The sequence below is a fragment of the Trichechus manatus genome, unplaced genomic scaffold, assembly GCF_000243295.1.
Source record: "Trichechus manatus latirostris isolate Lorelei unplaced genomic scaffold, TriManLat1.0 scaffold00086, whole genome shotgun sequence".
Taxonomy (NCBI): Eukaryota; Metazoa; Chordata; class Mammalia; order Sirenia; family Trichechidae; genus Trichechus; species Trichechus manatus.
Window position 1 is genome coordinate 7627524 of NW_004444022.1, and position 15772 is coordinate 7643295.

The 15772-nt window shown below is 36.6% G+C and overlaps 1 protein-coding gene across 3 annotated transcripts in view; it reads right to left on the reverse strand.

The window, feature by feature from the left end:
* Positions 1–1779: 1779 nt before the first annotated feature.
* LEMD3 (LEM domain containing 3) overlaps positions 1780–15772 on the reverse strand; it is a 90926-nt gene continuing 76933 nt past the window's right edge. For 2 of the 3 annotated variants that reach the window (XM_023736102.1, XM_004381546.3), the window contains 4 exons: positions 10612–10693; positions 9137–9242; positions 8971–9049; positions 6578–8764 (listed from right to left, as the gene is read on the reverse strand). In XM_023736102.1, coding sequence (XP_023591870.1) covers positions 8601–8764; positions 8971–9049; positions 9137–9242; positions 10612–10693 — 431 coding nt within the window. In that variant the 3' untranslated portion in view covers positions 6578–8600. Of the gene's footprint in view, positions 3434–6577; positions 8765–8970; positions 9050–9136; positions 9243–10611; positions 10694–15772 lie in introns of those variants that run through there. The other variant, XM_023736103.1, reaches the window with a different exon arrangement.

Here is a 15772-nt window from a genome sequence, read left to right on the forward strand (position 1 = left end):
TTCATTTTATTTGGATCCACAATCACTGCCCATGGAAGCAGCAGTCAAGAAATCAAGCTATGTATTGCTTTGGGCAAATCTACTGCAAAAGACCTCTTTAAATTGTTAAAAGAGCAAACACGTCACTTTGAGGACTAAGATGCACCTGACTCAAGAAGGGTATTCTCAATCACCTCATATGCATGCGCAAGCTGGACAATGAATAAGGAAGACTGAAGAATTGATGCCTTTGAATTACGGTGTTGGCGAAGAATATTGAATATACCATGGACTGCCAGAACAAACAAATCTGTCTTGGAAGACGTACAGCAGGAATGCTCCTTGGAAGCAAGGATGGCAAGACTTCGTCTCACATACTTTGGACATGTTATCAGGAGGGACCAGTCCCTGGAGAAGGACGTCATGCTTGGTAGAGGGTCAGCGAAAAAGAGGAAGACCCCCAACGAGATGGACGGACACAGTGGCTGCAACAATGGGATCAAACATAACAACTATTTTGAGGATGACACAGGACCAGGCAGTGTTTCATTCTGTTGTACATAGGGTCACTATGAGTCGGAACCAACTCGATGGCACCTGAATAATCCTAGACGTACAATTTTTCACCAGTTAATAACTCTGATATAGAAATGTATTTTAGAATCAGTGTCTTAAAATAACTGTCGAAGTTACAAAAAACAAATTGCTATCTGCCTGATTAAGGTCCATTTCTGGCAAGGAATTGATATTTGTTTTTTCCTGAGATAACTACGAATTCCACTTTAAACTAAATTCTCTCTTCACTTGAAGATTTTTAGACCAGGCTGATGGCGGGAATTGAAACCACAACCCGATGAACACCAGCTGGTTTCTCTGCTGTCGCCTTCCAGAGACATGTCTATTTCTCATTTACCCTCTTAGGTTGTCCTAGCTTTATGCCATGGTCTTCTATTAGAATGTACATCTTGGGTGTTTTTTCTTTCAGTGCCAGAGAAAAATAATGGTGCCTTTTCCAACTGATAGTTTTATATGAAATACATGTTTCAGATAATGCAGAATCTAACAGTACATAGACAGTATTTTACACATCTTAAGTGTTCCTCAAAGACATTATTTTAATGATTGCCAAGGATTCCATTATATGATAATCCATAATTTATTTATTCTCATATTTATAGATTTATGTTACTTATAATTTTTTATCACTGTATAAATATTTATAGATTTAGGTTGGTTTTACTGCTTATCACAGCATAAAATTGTGATGAACATCACGTTCATACATCTTCATATGATCTCTTATATAATTGCTTCAGGATAAACTCCTAAAACTTAAAACATTAGGTCAAAGGATATGAACATTAATTTTTTGTTATGTATCCCTAAATTGTGCTGCAGAAATGCTCATTACACAAAAAACAAGCATTACCTGACAGGGAACACAACAGAGAGTCCCTGATGGAAGAGGAGAAAGGTGGGGTGCAGAACTCAAATTCTAGTAAAAAGACCAGACTTAATGGTCTGAGACTGGAGGAACCCTGGAAAGCATGGCCCCTGGATTCTCTATCAGCTACCAGAACTAAAACAATTCCCGAGGCCAACTCTTCAGACACAGATTGGACTGGACTGTGGGGCATAAAATGATACTCTTGAAGAGTGTGCTTCTTAGCTCAAGTAGATACATGAGACTAAACGGGCAGCTTCTGTCCGGAGGTGAGATGAGAAGGCAGAGAGGGTTAGGAGCTGGTTGAATGGACATGGGGAATCAGGGGTAGAAAGGAGGAGTGTGCTGTCACAGTATAGGGAGAGCAATTAGGGTCAGCCAACAATGTATGTATAAATTTTTGTATAAGAGACTAACTAGAAATGAAAACTTTCACTTGAACTACAACAATAAACAAAACCCTGGCATTATATAAGGGGCCTATTTTCCCCAAACTCAAGCCAAATCTATCAAACTTTATATGCAAAAATAATTTCTCAGTTGCTGATTAATTTGCATTTATTTCTAGGGCTGAATGTTTCATATATTTGTTGGCCATTTGCAGCTCTTTGTGAATCATCTCCTGATGTCATTTGACTATTTTTTTATTGGGATGCTAGTCTTTGTAAGAATAATTTTTTAGATTATTGCAAATAATATATGCTACTATTATTTTTCCATTTCCTTATTTGTCATTTAATTTGTTCTCGGAATTTTCTTACATACTTTAATATTACCAAACATATAGCATTTTTTCTTTGTGGTTTCTTTGTTTTTGTGCTCAGCCATATATCACATTAAGTTTTCCCTGATTTTTCTTGTAGTTATATTTTATGACTTTATTTCTCAACTCTTTATTCCACCTGGAATTTATCTAGGCACATTAACAAATAAAAAGAGGAGTACTAACATATAAAGGAGTATTAACAACTAGAAGTTGAAGACTAATATCATATTGATACCTAATATTAAACACCTAATATTAAAATAGAATTGGAGTAAATTCAGTCAGAGAAAATGTCTAATCTGACCCCTCATCCACTCTGCTGGATGATTCTGTGTTTGAATAATGATATGATTCATACCTTCACTGTTCCCATCTAATTGGGACTTTTAGCCTCCAGAACTGTGAGAAAACAAACCTGTTTTTTAAAAGCTACCCATTTGTATTATTTGTATACAGCAGAACTAGAATTAAGACATCACCTATTCTCTAAATGTTGGGGTTTGATCTCCCATGCTAGAAAATGAGACACCACCATCTTCTCTTTCAAATATCCAATTAGTTATCAAGTCCTTCCCATTTTATCTCCTATTCTTCAAATCTTGTCTCCATTCTTCATCACAACAAATCTATCATCCATTTCTCATCTGAACTCTTTTTAACAGCCAATATCCAAATTCATACTACAAAGCCTTCCAGGATCTGACCACTGCCTACCTTCCCGTCTATATTTACTACCTTGTCCGCAGTGACGCAACCATAAGAAACTGCTTGTAGTTTATGCATGCAGTGGGTTGTTTCTCATCTGTCTTTGTTCATGTATTCTATATGCCTAGATTGCCCTCCCTCCAATTTCAGGAGCGTGTGCAGATTTCCAATGTTTATCTGTAGAAGAAAAAGTAAATCTCCTAAGTACACAGGTTCTACTGGTTTTAAAATCAACAAAAGTCTACCCTGCTGGCTGTAGTAGAGTTTCTTAGGGCTAAAAACCTACCATCAAGATGCATTTCTAGCCATAACGTTTTCCCACTAGGGCTTAAAGGTAGTAGCTAGTCATGCTATCTAGGCCAAGAGAATGAGCATCCTGGACATTCAGTTTCTTTAAACCACGACTTCTGTTTCCTAAATATTTTCAATTCTAAGTACCTGTTCTTGAGTATCTTTTCCAAAAGAGCAGCTGGCAAAATTCTGCTTGATTTGGCATGCTCTGTTGAGTCATCTGGAAGGAGTGACTTGCCAAGATAAGTCTAGGAAAAAAGGGTGAAGAGGCCATGTAGGTGACCTACAGTAATGTGATGTTATCAGGGAATGAACTACACGGTAAATCGTATTAAAGGAAATATTCTGGGCACATGACACATTAAAACATTGTTCAGGGGAAATTACAACTTGCCATCCAAACAGTGAATACAAGGATAATATATTAAAGTCCAAAATCAGGCTTCAATATTTACAAGATATTCATGAAACTACACACCAATGAGTATGAAAATGGATTTTATAATAACACAGGTTCCACACACTGATTTTTATAAGCTCATCACAAGAAAGGAAGCTCCCCTGAAAGCTCTAGGGAAAAGCAATGTTTATCATACCTATTTGATTAATAGGTGCTTAATAATAAATGTTAAACTGAATAAAAATATGGCTCAACTGTTACTTCATCCACAAAGTCAGCCCTGGGGTCTTCTCCTTCTATTAAGATGCATAAGGTACCTTTCTGTACTCTCAAAGTTCCCTCTGTGTATTTCTCTATGTCATAATTTACTCGCTCTGTGTTCCTGCTCTAGATTGTGATCATTTGAGGATCAGGCCATGCTTTTTTCTTCTTTGCATTCCTAACAAATAACAGAGCCTGGAATTTGTCATCAATCAACAAAAGCTACCAACTGACTGACTAAGCAAGCCTTTTGACTCAAACCATCAAAAAAAAAATCTAACCCAGAAAGACTCAAAGTAGCAAACCCATGAACAGTTTGTTATTGGTTCATGATGAGATAAGGAGTTTGAGCCAGAACATAAAAGAATTGCTTCCCAAAACAGGAATAGAAGGGAAATTCCTCAGCATAATAAAGGGCATTTATACAAAGCCAAAAGCAAATATCATCCTAAATGGAGAGTCGGAAAGCATTCCCCTTGAGAACAGGAACCAGACAAGGATGCCTTTATCACCACTATTATACAATATTGTGCTGGAGGTCCTAGCCAGAGCAATTAGGCTAGAAAAGGAAATAAAGGGCATCCAAATTGGTAAGGAAGAAGTAAATGTACCCCTATTTGCAGATAATATGATGTTATACACAGAAATCCCCAAAGAATACACAAGAAACCTACTAGAAGATTTCAGCAAAGTATCAGGATACAACATAAACATGCAAAAATCAGTTGGATTCCTCTACATCAACAAAGAGAACTTCCAAGAGGAAATCACCAACCAATACCATTTACAATAGCCCCCAAGAAGATAAAATACTTAGGAATAAATCTGAGCAGGGATGTAAAAGACTTACACTAAGAAAACTACAAAACACTACTGCATGAAACCCAAAGGGATCTATATAAATGGAAAAACACACCATGCTCATGGATACAAAGAGAAATGCAATCAAAACTACAAGGAAATACCATCTCACCCCAACAAGGCTAGCATTAATCCAAAAAACACAAAATAATAAATGTCGGAAAGGTTGTGGAGAAACTGGAATACTTATACACTGTTGGTGGGAATGCAAAATGGTACAACCACTTTGGAAATCAATTTGGCACTTCCTTAAAAAGCTAGAAATAGAAGCACCATACGATCCAGCAGTCCCACTCCTTGGAATGTATCCTAAAGAAATAACAGCCATCACACAAATAGATATATATATTTCATGGTCATTGCAGCACTGTTGAACGATAGCAAAAAGATGGAAACAACCTAGGTGTCCATCAACGGATGAATGGATAAACAAATTATAGAATAGCCACACAATGGAATACTACGCAGTGATAAAGAACAACGATGAATCCGTGAAACATCTTATAACAGGGATGAATCTGGAAGGCATTACGCTGAGTGAAATTAGTCAGTCGCAAAAGGACAAATATGTACGAGACCACTATTATAAGAATTCAAGAAAAGGTTTAAATACAGAAGAAAACATTCTTTGATGGTTACGAGGGTGGGGAGGGAGGGAGAGGGGTCTTCACTAACTAGATAGTAGACAAGAATTATCTTAGGTGAAAGGAAGGACAACACACAATACAGGAGAAGTCAGCACAACTGGACTAAACCAAAAGCTAAGAAGTTTCCTGAATACAACCAAATACTTTGAGAGACAGAGTAGCAGGGGCAGGGCTCTGGGGACCATGGTTTCAGGGGACATCTAGGTCAATTGGCATAACAAAGTTTATTAAAATGTTCTGCATCCCACTTTGGTGAGTAGCGTCTGGGGTTCTAAAAGCTATTAAGTGGCCATCTATGATGCGTTAATTGGTCCCAACCTACCTGGAGCAAAGGAGAATGAAGAACACCAAAGCCACAAGGAAAATATCAGCCCAAGAGACAGAAAGGGCCTGGCTACCACCAATGACCGTCCTGACAGGGAACACAACAGAGAGTCCCTGACAGAGCAGGAGAAAAGTGGGGTGAAGAACTCAAATTCTAGTAAAAAGATCAGGCTTAATGGTCTGAGACTGGAAGAACCCCAGAAGGTATGGCCCCCGTACTGTTAACCCAGAACTAAAACCATTCCCGAAGCCAACTCTTCAGACAAAGATTAGACTGGACTATAAGACATAAAATGATAACTCGTGAAGAGTGTGCTGCTTAGTTCAAGTAGATACAGGAGACCAAACAGGCAGCTCCTGTACAGAGGCAAGATGAGAAGTCAGAAAGGGACAGGAGCTGGTTGAATGGACAGGGGAAATCTGGGGTGGAAAGGAGGAGTGTGCTGTTACATTATAGGGATAGTAACTACGGTCACATAACAATATGTGTATAAATTTTTGTATGAGAAACTAACTTGAGCTGTGAACTTTCACTTAAAGCACAATTTAAAAAAAAGAATTGCTCCCTTTTTTGAGGAAGTGTTGCTATGAAAAAATGTCCGGTGGAACTAAATATTGTTTAGTGATACAGCTGATTTACGTTCTTGCCCCAATTTGAGTAACACTGATCCAAACACTTGACAGCTGGACGAAGGCATTTTCATAAAGAAATGTAAGTTGAGGAAAGGATGGTTCAAATTAGCTTTAGGGTCCTCATTCATCTTTATAAGCACACATTTATTCACAGATTCCCAAATACAGGAGATATTTAAAATAAAAGCACCTATTTTCACCAGTAAAAAAATAAATAAAGACACAGGGCACTTAAAAAGTTTTTAAAAAGCCAAGACGCATTAAAAAAAACCCTAATAAATTTTTAATTAGAATTTTTTCCTTTTTTTCAAACAGGACAAGTAACAGATTACATCAAACTTCGGAACTTCTCAAATATCTAGTTATTATACACATTCCCATCTGTCTTGCAGGCAGGGATCTTGGTCGGCATAACAGTTTTAGGTAAAATAAGCTACATAATAGTATATATTACAATAATAAATGTACAATGTTTACATGAAATATATTTTAGAAGCAAGAAAATGATGCATCTGCATCAAAAGGCGACCTTTTAAAATGCCACTGCTATTTTTTACATTCACTCTTGCAAAAGGTCACAAGATGGGGTCACTAAGCTCAGATAAATCACTATGATGCACATAAAATACAGAAATATTGGTTAGTTTATATATTATATATTTATATTTCACACTTTAGCATCTGAGACATAAACTGAGAATTTAAAATTTATTCTCTTCAGATAACAAATCATTTTTTATTCTTCATAAACATGGTGCCCACAAAAGCACATAGGTAAGGCACAATAGGGTTTTCTGTTACAGAATAGTGTGCATCATGTTTACTTAACCAGAAAACGTGCATTATCTGTGCAAGTTCATGCTGCAAACCCAACCCATATACAATAAAACAAAAAGGAAACTGAGCTTTAAACAAAATCAGAATTGGTACAATTTCAACTGTTTTACATACTTATTTGGACTGACAATGGTTATCAACAGGTTATTAAAAAAAAAAAAAAAAAAGAGCCAATTGTTAGATTACAAGTAAACTTTGCTCAGCAACTATTTTAATCTGAAATCATAAACAGTAATAAAGCAACTTTACTGAAACAAATACTGAGGCACAAAGCCAATGGTCACTTGAGCATTTACTATATTGCAAACTTTCATGACCCAAAACTGCAAATACAATTTGTCAAATCCACATTTTGCTGCAACAATATGCCCTGCTCTAAACTTGACATACAACAGAGGTGCTAACATTTCATTAAATTATAAATAGTGGGAAAATGACTTAATCCCAATGGTACTATGTCACAGCCCTAGTATTTATAATAAATACAGCTTCTCACAAAATATTTTTCCAATATCTGCCAATTGCTTCTTTATTGCTCACATAAATTTGAATCCATTACAACTGGTATCAGAACTTTCACACAAAATCATACTCAGACATTTTTATATAAAACGTATAAAAGATGTTTTAAACTTGTATCTAATACTTCCAGGTGGTTGGCTGTTTGATCTATGTTATAATACAGCCATATGTATATATATATGTGTGTGTGTGTGTGCGCGTATACATATACACATACATACATATATATATACATACACACATATACACATATATACATACACATTAGATTATGAATAAAATAGGAAGCTTATTTTACTGCTTTAATGCAGACATCCTCACAAAACTACTTTCGCCACCACCAGCATTTATACATATATACAAAAGCCAGTTTAAGTACATGTACATCCCCTTACACTTATATGCAATCACTAAACTCAAATTAATTTTCCCATATTCTAACTACAGCAAATGAATCTCTTAAAAGCAATAGAAACCTAAGGTTAAATTGGGAAATTAACAGTTTTACCACATAAGCCTGTAAGGAACTATGCAGTTGACTGTATACAAAAACTCACAACATTCACAGGAAATTATGGAATACGAGAAGCCTCTTCGCCATGCTTTTGTGTGGTTATCCCAACATTTCTTGGTGGAAAAATACAACCACCACATCTGAAATGTTTAATAAAGTCAATGTTCCTCATGCAAAACTTTAAATGCACTGGCTTAACGGAGCTCCAAAAACTGAATGAAACAATTATTCTATCTACTCAGCATTACTGCCTCACTGCCAAGTCCCTCTGGAACCTTAAGATTTCTGGAACGTCCAAACAGAGCTATTCATCAATAAAAATATTACATACAAAAAGCATTTAAAAAGGAAGACAGGAAGCCAAACAGGAATTTTCCTATTGTAAATAACAGTCCTAGGAGTAGTAGAAAGTCTTTTCAGGAACCTCCTTGAGAATTGACTAGGCCAGTCCGAAGACGAAGATGAGACATAGAGTTCATATGTTTATTTGATGGCTTCAAGGGAGTGTTGCAAGTTAGAGCTTGGGGAAAGCGATGATGATATCTATCTAGTCGTAAATATTTTACTGTAACCAATTTCCCTGTTGTAAGATAAAAATAATATTTTAGATCTGTAAAAATATGCTTGATATTTGTAGAAAATAAACTGTGGTAAAAGACACATGAACACAAAATGCAAAAAAAAAAATAAAAATGTGAATCTAAAATTCTTTAATTTAAAATGTGATATAGTTTAACAAGCCATAATTTATCTTTTCAAAATGTTTATAGAATTCAAATTTCTTACCATCAAACCAAGAGCCATGCAATGCCTTAAAAGCCTTTCCAGCATATTCTGGAGACAGACATTTAACATATACACAACCCTGTGACAAAAAAAAAAAAAAAAAGAAAGTCTTAGTTTAACAGCAACAAACGCGAAAAGTAGAATTCAATACTAAAAGTTACTTTACCTCACGTGAATTTCTGTCTACTGCAATATGAACAATGCCATCATTATCACTGCATTTTTCTAAAATTGCTTCTTGAATTGCCAAATGCCAATGATCCCCTATTTCCCTAAAAATTAATGAAAACAAAAATCATTGACCATATTCCTACTCAAAAAGACTTTATTGTCCCATGCAACATATATATCCTATTAGTATTAAGACAGTTTAAAAATATTGTGAAAATTAGTAGTAATAAATGCTTGTTGACTAGCAGTAGATGGATTAAAAATACATTTAGTCCTAGTTCTTCCCTCATTTTCCAGTGTAAGAGCGACACAGAGCTGAGGCAATGAAGGATTAGCTTACCACAGCAGAGCAGATGTGTCGAATTATTTTATGTTTAGAATCCTATGTATATGCAGTTGTTTCTTTTTCCTTCCAGCGTTAAGCATTTTTAATGAGTTCTAGTGAACTTACGAAAGTTGAATATTTTTTTATTGACATTTTCAAATTCCTAAACCTAAGGAAAATTCTAAATACTGTATTCTGAGTTTCTCTTTTTCTTAATAATGGAAGAGTGATACAAGAGAATCATTTGCACAAATAGTCATCTTACGATTATGAGAGCTGTAGGATTTCCGGATGCAGTAATGCATATTGGTCTTATTTGTGAGACATAGATGGTAGGCAAGGGGAAGGACAGTTTTACTTTAAATCGTGAATCTTTATCTTAGGTAACACAAGACTGGACTGGTATTGGTCTCCTAATCCCTAAACACATGAGGTAAGATTCCCAATATAGGGATCACCATAGAACTAATTAGTTCTATCTCTGCAAAAGGGATGGTAATGTGCGTAGATGTGTGTGAGCATGCACGCATGTGTGCGTGTACTGACAGTGATTCCCTACATTTCCAATTTTGCTGTCACTTACTTAGAATTTCATTACATCAATTATTTCTTGAAATAAATGAGTTATCGGATGAGACTTATGGATATTTTATATATAATGCAATTTCTACTATCAGGATTTAAAAAAAAAAGAACCAGAATTTGACCTTTCACATCACTGGACAGATACGCAGTGACCTCTAGGAAGCTCATTCTAAAAATTATTACAGCTTATATGTAAAGTTTTAGGCTGCTAATGCACTAACGTTTCACTGTGCTATTCTCTGGGTAGCATGTGTTACTGTAATTATATGGACAGGAAATTTCTGAAATAGTACACGTTAATTTGTCTCAAGCATCTATCTGCTATGAAGATTCACAATAAGTACAAAGACTTTATAAATCATTATACATCTGTGTCTTAGAGCCAAACCTTTGCTTGGAATTTAACAAAACAGAAGAAAAAAACATAACACTTTATGTAGTTAAGAGATTCAGAAGGAAAACAGATTTTTAATTATAGACATAGCATTACAGGAGTATCATACATTTTCAATTAAATATTCTAAATAAAAATTACACATACTCTTGATTATAATACTTACATAACTGGATCAAACATATTTCGAATCTTTAGGCATGGTGTCAAACTATTTGGTGGTGAATTTCTTCTATCTAAATGAAACGCTACAAAAAAACATATTTGTTTTACTGTTTGCTATTATTCCATTTTGTTGAAAGGTATTCATTCAGTCATTCAGTCCATTCAAAGAATATTCAATCCACGCTTCCTATGAGCCGGACTCAAGTCAGATGTTAAAGTAAACAAGATAGACACAGTTGCTCTCACAGAGTTTACACTTTAGTGGGGGAGAGAGATGATCGACGGTTTCACCCAAGTAATTACAACTAATTATAATTGCAGTAAGTCCAAAGAGAGAAAAGTACAGAAAGCTTTAAAGGTAACTTAACCTATTCTGGGAGTCTCACGTAAGACTTCCTCAAGGAAGTGAAATTTATGCTGGGACTGGAAGAATAAATAAAAATTAGGAGGGTGAAGAGAGGTATACAAAATATTTCAGGGACTTCCAGGCAACATGGCGCTATAGACAGAAGCACCACACTGTCCCTCCACAGCAAAGACCCGAAAAACTAGGTCAAACAGAGTCAAACGTCAATCCTGGAACCCTAAGCATCAAATGAAGAGATAAAGAACTCAGCCAAGCACTGAATGCAATAAGAAACTGACAGAGAACAGAGAGCGGGAAGAAATACGGACAGAGGTCCGCTATTCAGCTAAGGCAGCATGGATTTTCCTCTTGGGGTTCCTATCGGAGATTGGTGAACAGGGAGTATGGGAAAGCAGCTTCACGGAGCTCCCAGCAGGACACAGAACAACCGGTAACCTGCGATATATGATTTCCTACCCCCCACCTTTCTTCACCCCCACTCAGCCTCCTCTGCTTCCTGCGGCGGCCACAGTCTCTTGGCCAGGAAGCACCGGCTTCACCCCAGTGTCACTTGGATTTCACCCACCCGCACTGGCTGGCTCCATGAGTGCCATCTGTTGGCTGCTGGTGTTGCTTTTTTCCATTTTTTTTTTTGTTTGTTTCTTCCATATCTCTCACCACCTTCTCCTCCTTTATCTCAAATACCTGGCTCCGTGTGCCATCTTTGCTTCTTTTGGAAAGACTGAAATACCACCTGACTGTGGAACTACTTCCCGGCCAGAGCTGCCACGCTGGTGGGATCCCTGGGGCTTTTGTTTGTTTGTTTGATTTGTTCTGTTCTGTTTTCTTTGCTTGTTTCTATTCTTTTTCTTTTCTCGGCATGGGAGCCCCTTCCAGCCGGGCTGTAGTGCGCGGCTTGGGAGGTACCTCCCCAGTCTGTGCAGACCCAAGGTGAGCTCCCTGGGGGCACTTCTTTTCTCTTTTTTCATTTTTGTTTTCTTTTCTCTTTTTTCCTCTTTGTCTTCCTTCATTTCTCGGTTTCTCATCTATTCACTCCAACGGCAAGCTCCCTTTTCATTCTTTCTTTCTGGCTCCTGTTTCTCTCTTCTCTCTCTCCTCTTTCCCGTACCCATCTTAGCTCCACACATCACAATCTATCCCTCTTTCCTGCCTACCTGCAACGTGCGCTGAACATCACATCCCCTGCTGGAACCTGCCCTAGACTGATTCCTGGCACTCTCTATCAGCCTAGTATGTGCCACAAACAACCAATACCAGCAACTCCCCTTCAGCTGGACATGCCCCGTTGCACCATAGCTGAATGACTGACCCTGCATATTGGACAAGGAGGTGACAAGTATCGTGCCCACAGAGAAGCAAACAACAACGCACAGCTCACCTGCTCAGACATAACCAAATAAAACAAAAAGGCAGGAAGAAAGAAATCCACAACCAGTAAACGAAGAAAATGACTACTGAATGTCCTGAAGACAGCAAACAATATCAAAATATATAAAAAAGCAGGACAGCATGCTTACAATAGAGGTCTAAGATAAAACACCACACGAGTTTCCAGGAGAAGAAAATGCATAAGACCTACCTCATAGGGAACTCAAATCTCTAATATTCACAGCTATCCAAGAGTTGAAGCAAAAAGCAGACAAAAAATGAGGAAAAAACAAATTCATGGAAACGGCAGACAAATTCATGGATAATACAGACCAAAAAAAATGGAAGAATTCAAGAAAACACAGGAACAAAATGCTAAAATAAATATACAACTAGAAATCATACAAAAACAAAAATTAGAAATCCAAAAGATAAACAACAAGATTTCAGAAATGGACAGTGTCACAGAAGGGCTGAGGAGCAGGTTTAAAACAACGGAACACAGGATCAGTGACACTGAAGACAAACACGTGGATACAATTCTGATTGAGGAAAACACAGAAAAAAGAACAAAGAAAAATTAAGAAACCCTGAGAATTATGTGGGATACAATCAAAGGCAAAAATTGCCACGTAATCGGAGTTCCAGAACAGGGGGAGAAAATAGAAAACATAGAAAGGATCACTGAAGAAATGCTGACAAAAAACTTGCCAAATATAATGAAAGATGAAAAGCTGACCATCCAAGAAGCTCATAGCGCCCCATACAGGATAGACCCCAAAAGAAAAACACCAAGGCATATCATAATCACACTCGCTAAAACCAAAGAAAACAAAGAATCCTGAGAGCAGATAGAGAAAAACGAAAAGACACAGAGGAGAAACAATATGACTAAGCTCAGATTATTCAACAGAAACCATGTAGGCAAAAAGGCAATGGGATGAAGTATACAAAACCTTGAAAAAAGAATGCCAGCCAAGAATAACATATCCTGCAAAATTCTCATTCAGATATGATGGTGAAATTACAACGTTTCCAGATAAACAGAAGTTAAGGGACTACATAAAAACCAAACCTAACTTACAAGAATTATTAAAGGGAGTCCTTTGGTCTAAGAACAGACAACAGGCTGAATCTAGGAGGTTAAGATCTTAACCAGCCAAATACCAACCTAGAAATGAACTCTCAAGGCCTATCCAAAACCAAAAGAATTACAACAGGGAACCAGGGAACCAAAGAGGTTAATCTGTAAATGACGACAACATCAGAATAATAAAAAACAGAATAAATGGTATAGGTACAGAATCTTCCAATGGAGGGTAAGGCAAGGTGATACCAACTAGTAATAGACTGGTTCAGACACAGGAAGGTAAGGGTAAATTTCAAAGTAACCACAAAGAAAATTAGCAAACCTACTCATCAAAATAAAGAAGAAACATAAAGTCTCAGTACAAACAAAATCTACAATAACAAAGGAAAAGAAAAAAAATCCACAAACAAAAGGAATTCAGCACAGGAGAATAAGAGGAACAAAGAAAACATCAGTACCACCAAAAAAAAAAAAAGCACTACAAAATGACAGCAGTAAACGCACACCTATCAATAATTACACTGAATGTAAATGGCCTAAATGCACCCACAAAGAGACAGTGACAGAATGGATAAAAAAACAGGACCCATCAAAATGCTGTCTACAAGAGACATACCTTAGAAACAAAGACATAAATTTATTAAAATTCAAAGGATGGAAAAAAATATATCAAGCAAACAACTACCAAAAAAGAGTAGGAGTGGCAATACTAATCTCAAATAAAATATACTTTAAAACAAAATCCACCAAAAAGAAAAAAGAAGGGCACTATATCTTGATTAGAGATGATCCTGCATGAAGATATAACCATAATAAACATCTATGCACCCAATGAAAGGGCTCCAAAATACACAAAACAAACTCTAATAGCACTGAAAAGAGAAATTGACAGTTCCACAAGAATAGCAGGAGACTTCAACACACCACTCTCAGTAAAGGGCAGAACATCTAGAAAGAAACTCAACAAAGATACAGAAGACCTAAAAGGCACAATCAGCCAACTTGACCTGTAGACATATACAGAACACTCCACCTACCAACTGCGAAGTACACATTCTTTTCCAATGCACATGGAACGTTCCCCAGAATAACCACATCTCAGGCCACAGAGCAACCCTCAACAAAATCCAAAACACTGAGATACTAACAAGTATCTTCTCTGACCACAATGCCATCAAGGTAGAAGTTAACAACAGGAAGAGCAACGAAAAAAAATCAATTACATGGAAACTGAATAACACCCTGCTTACAAACCACTGGGTAACAGAAGAAATCAGAGATGGAATCAAAAAATTCCTAGAATCAAATGAGAATGAAAACACATAATACCAAAACCATTGGGATACAGCAAAGGCAGACGTCAGAGGACAATTTATACCAATAGATGCACACATCAAAAAAGAATAACGGGACAAAATCAAAACATTAACTACACAACTCAAACAAATAGAAACAGAACAGCAAAAGAAGCCCACAGGCACCAGAAGAAAGGAAATAATAAAGATCAGAGCAGAAATAAATGAAATAGAGAATAGAAAAACAATAGAAAGAATCAACAAAAACCAAAAGTTGGTTCTTTGAAAGAATCAACAAAATCGACAAACCACTGGCCGGACTGACAAACAAAAAACAGGAGAGGATGCAAACAACCCAAATAAGAAATGAAATGGGGGACATTACAAGAGACCCAAATGAAATAAAAAGGATTATAACAGAGTATTATGAAAAACTATATTCCAACAAATTTGAAAACCTCGGGGAAACGGACATATTTCTAGAAATACACTACCTACCCAAACTAACACAAAGAGATGTTGAAATATGAACAGACCCATAACAAGAGAAGAGATGGAAAATGAAATAAAAAAAAAAAACTCCCAACAAACAAAAAGTCCTAGCCCAGATGGCTTCACTGGAAAATTCTACCAAACATTCAGAGAAGAGCTTACACCAGTACTATTCAAATTATTTCAGCAGAAAAGGAAGCGACACTTCCAAATTCATCATATGAAGCCAGCATAACCCTGATACCAAAACCAGGCAAAGACACCATAAAAAAAGAAAATTACAGACCAATATCACTCATGAATATAGACACAAAAATTCTCAACAAAATTCTAGCCAATAGAATTCAGCATCATATCAAAAAAATCATACACCACGACCACGTAGGATTCATACCAGGTATGCAAGGATGGTTCAACATTAGAAAGTCAATCAACGTAATCCACCACATAAATTGGAGGAAAGAAAAGAATCACATGATCATCTCAATTGATGCAGAAAGAAAAGGCATTTGACAAAGTCCAACAGCCATTCCTGATAAAAACTCTCAAT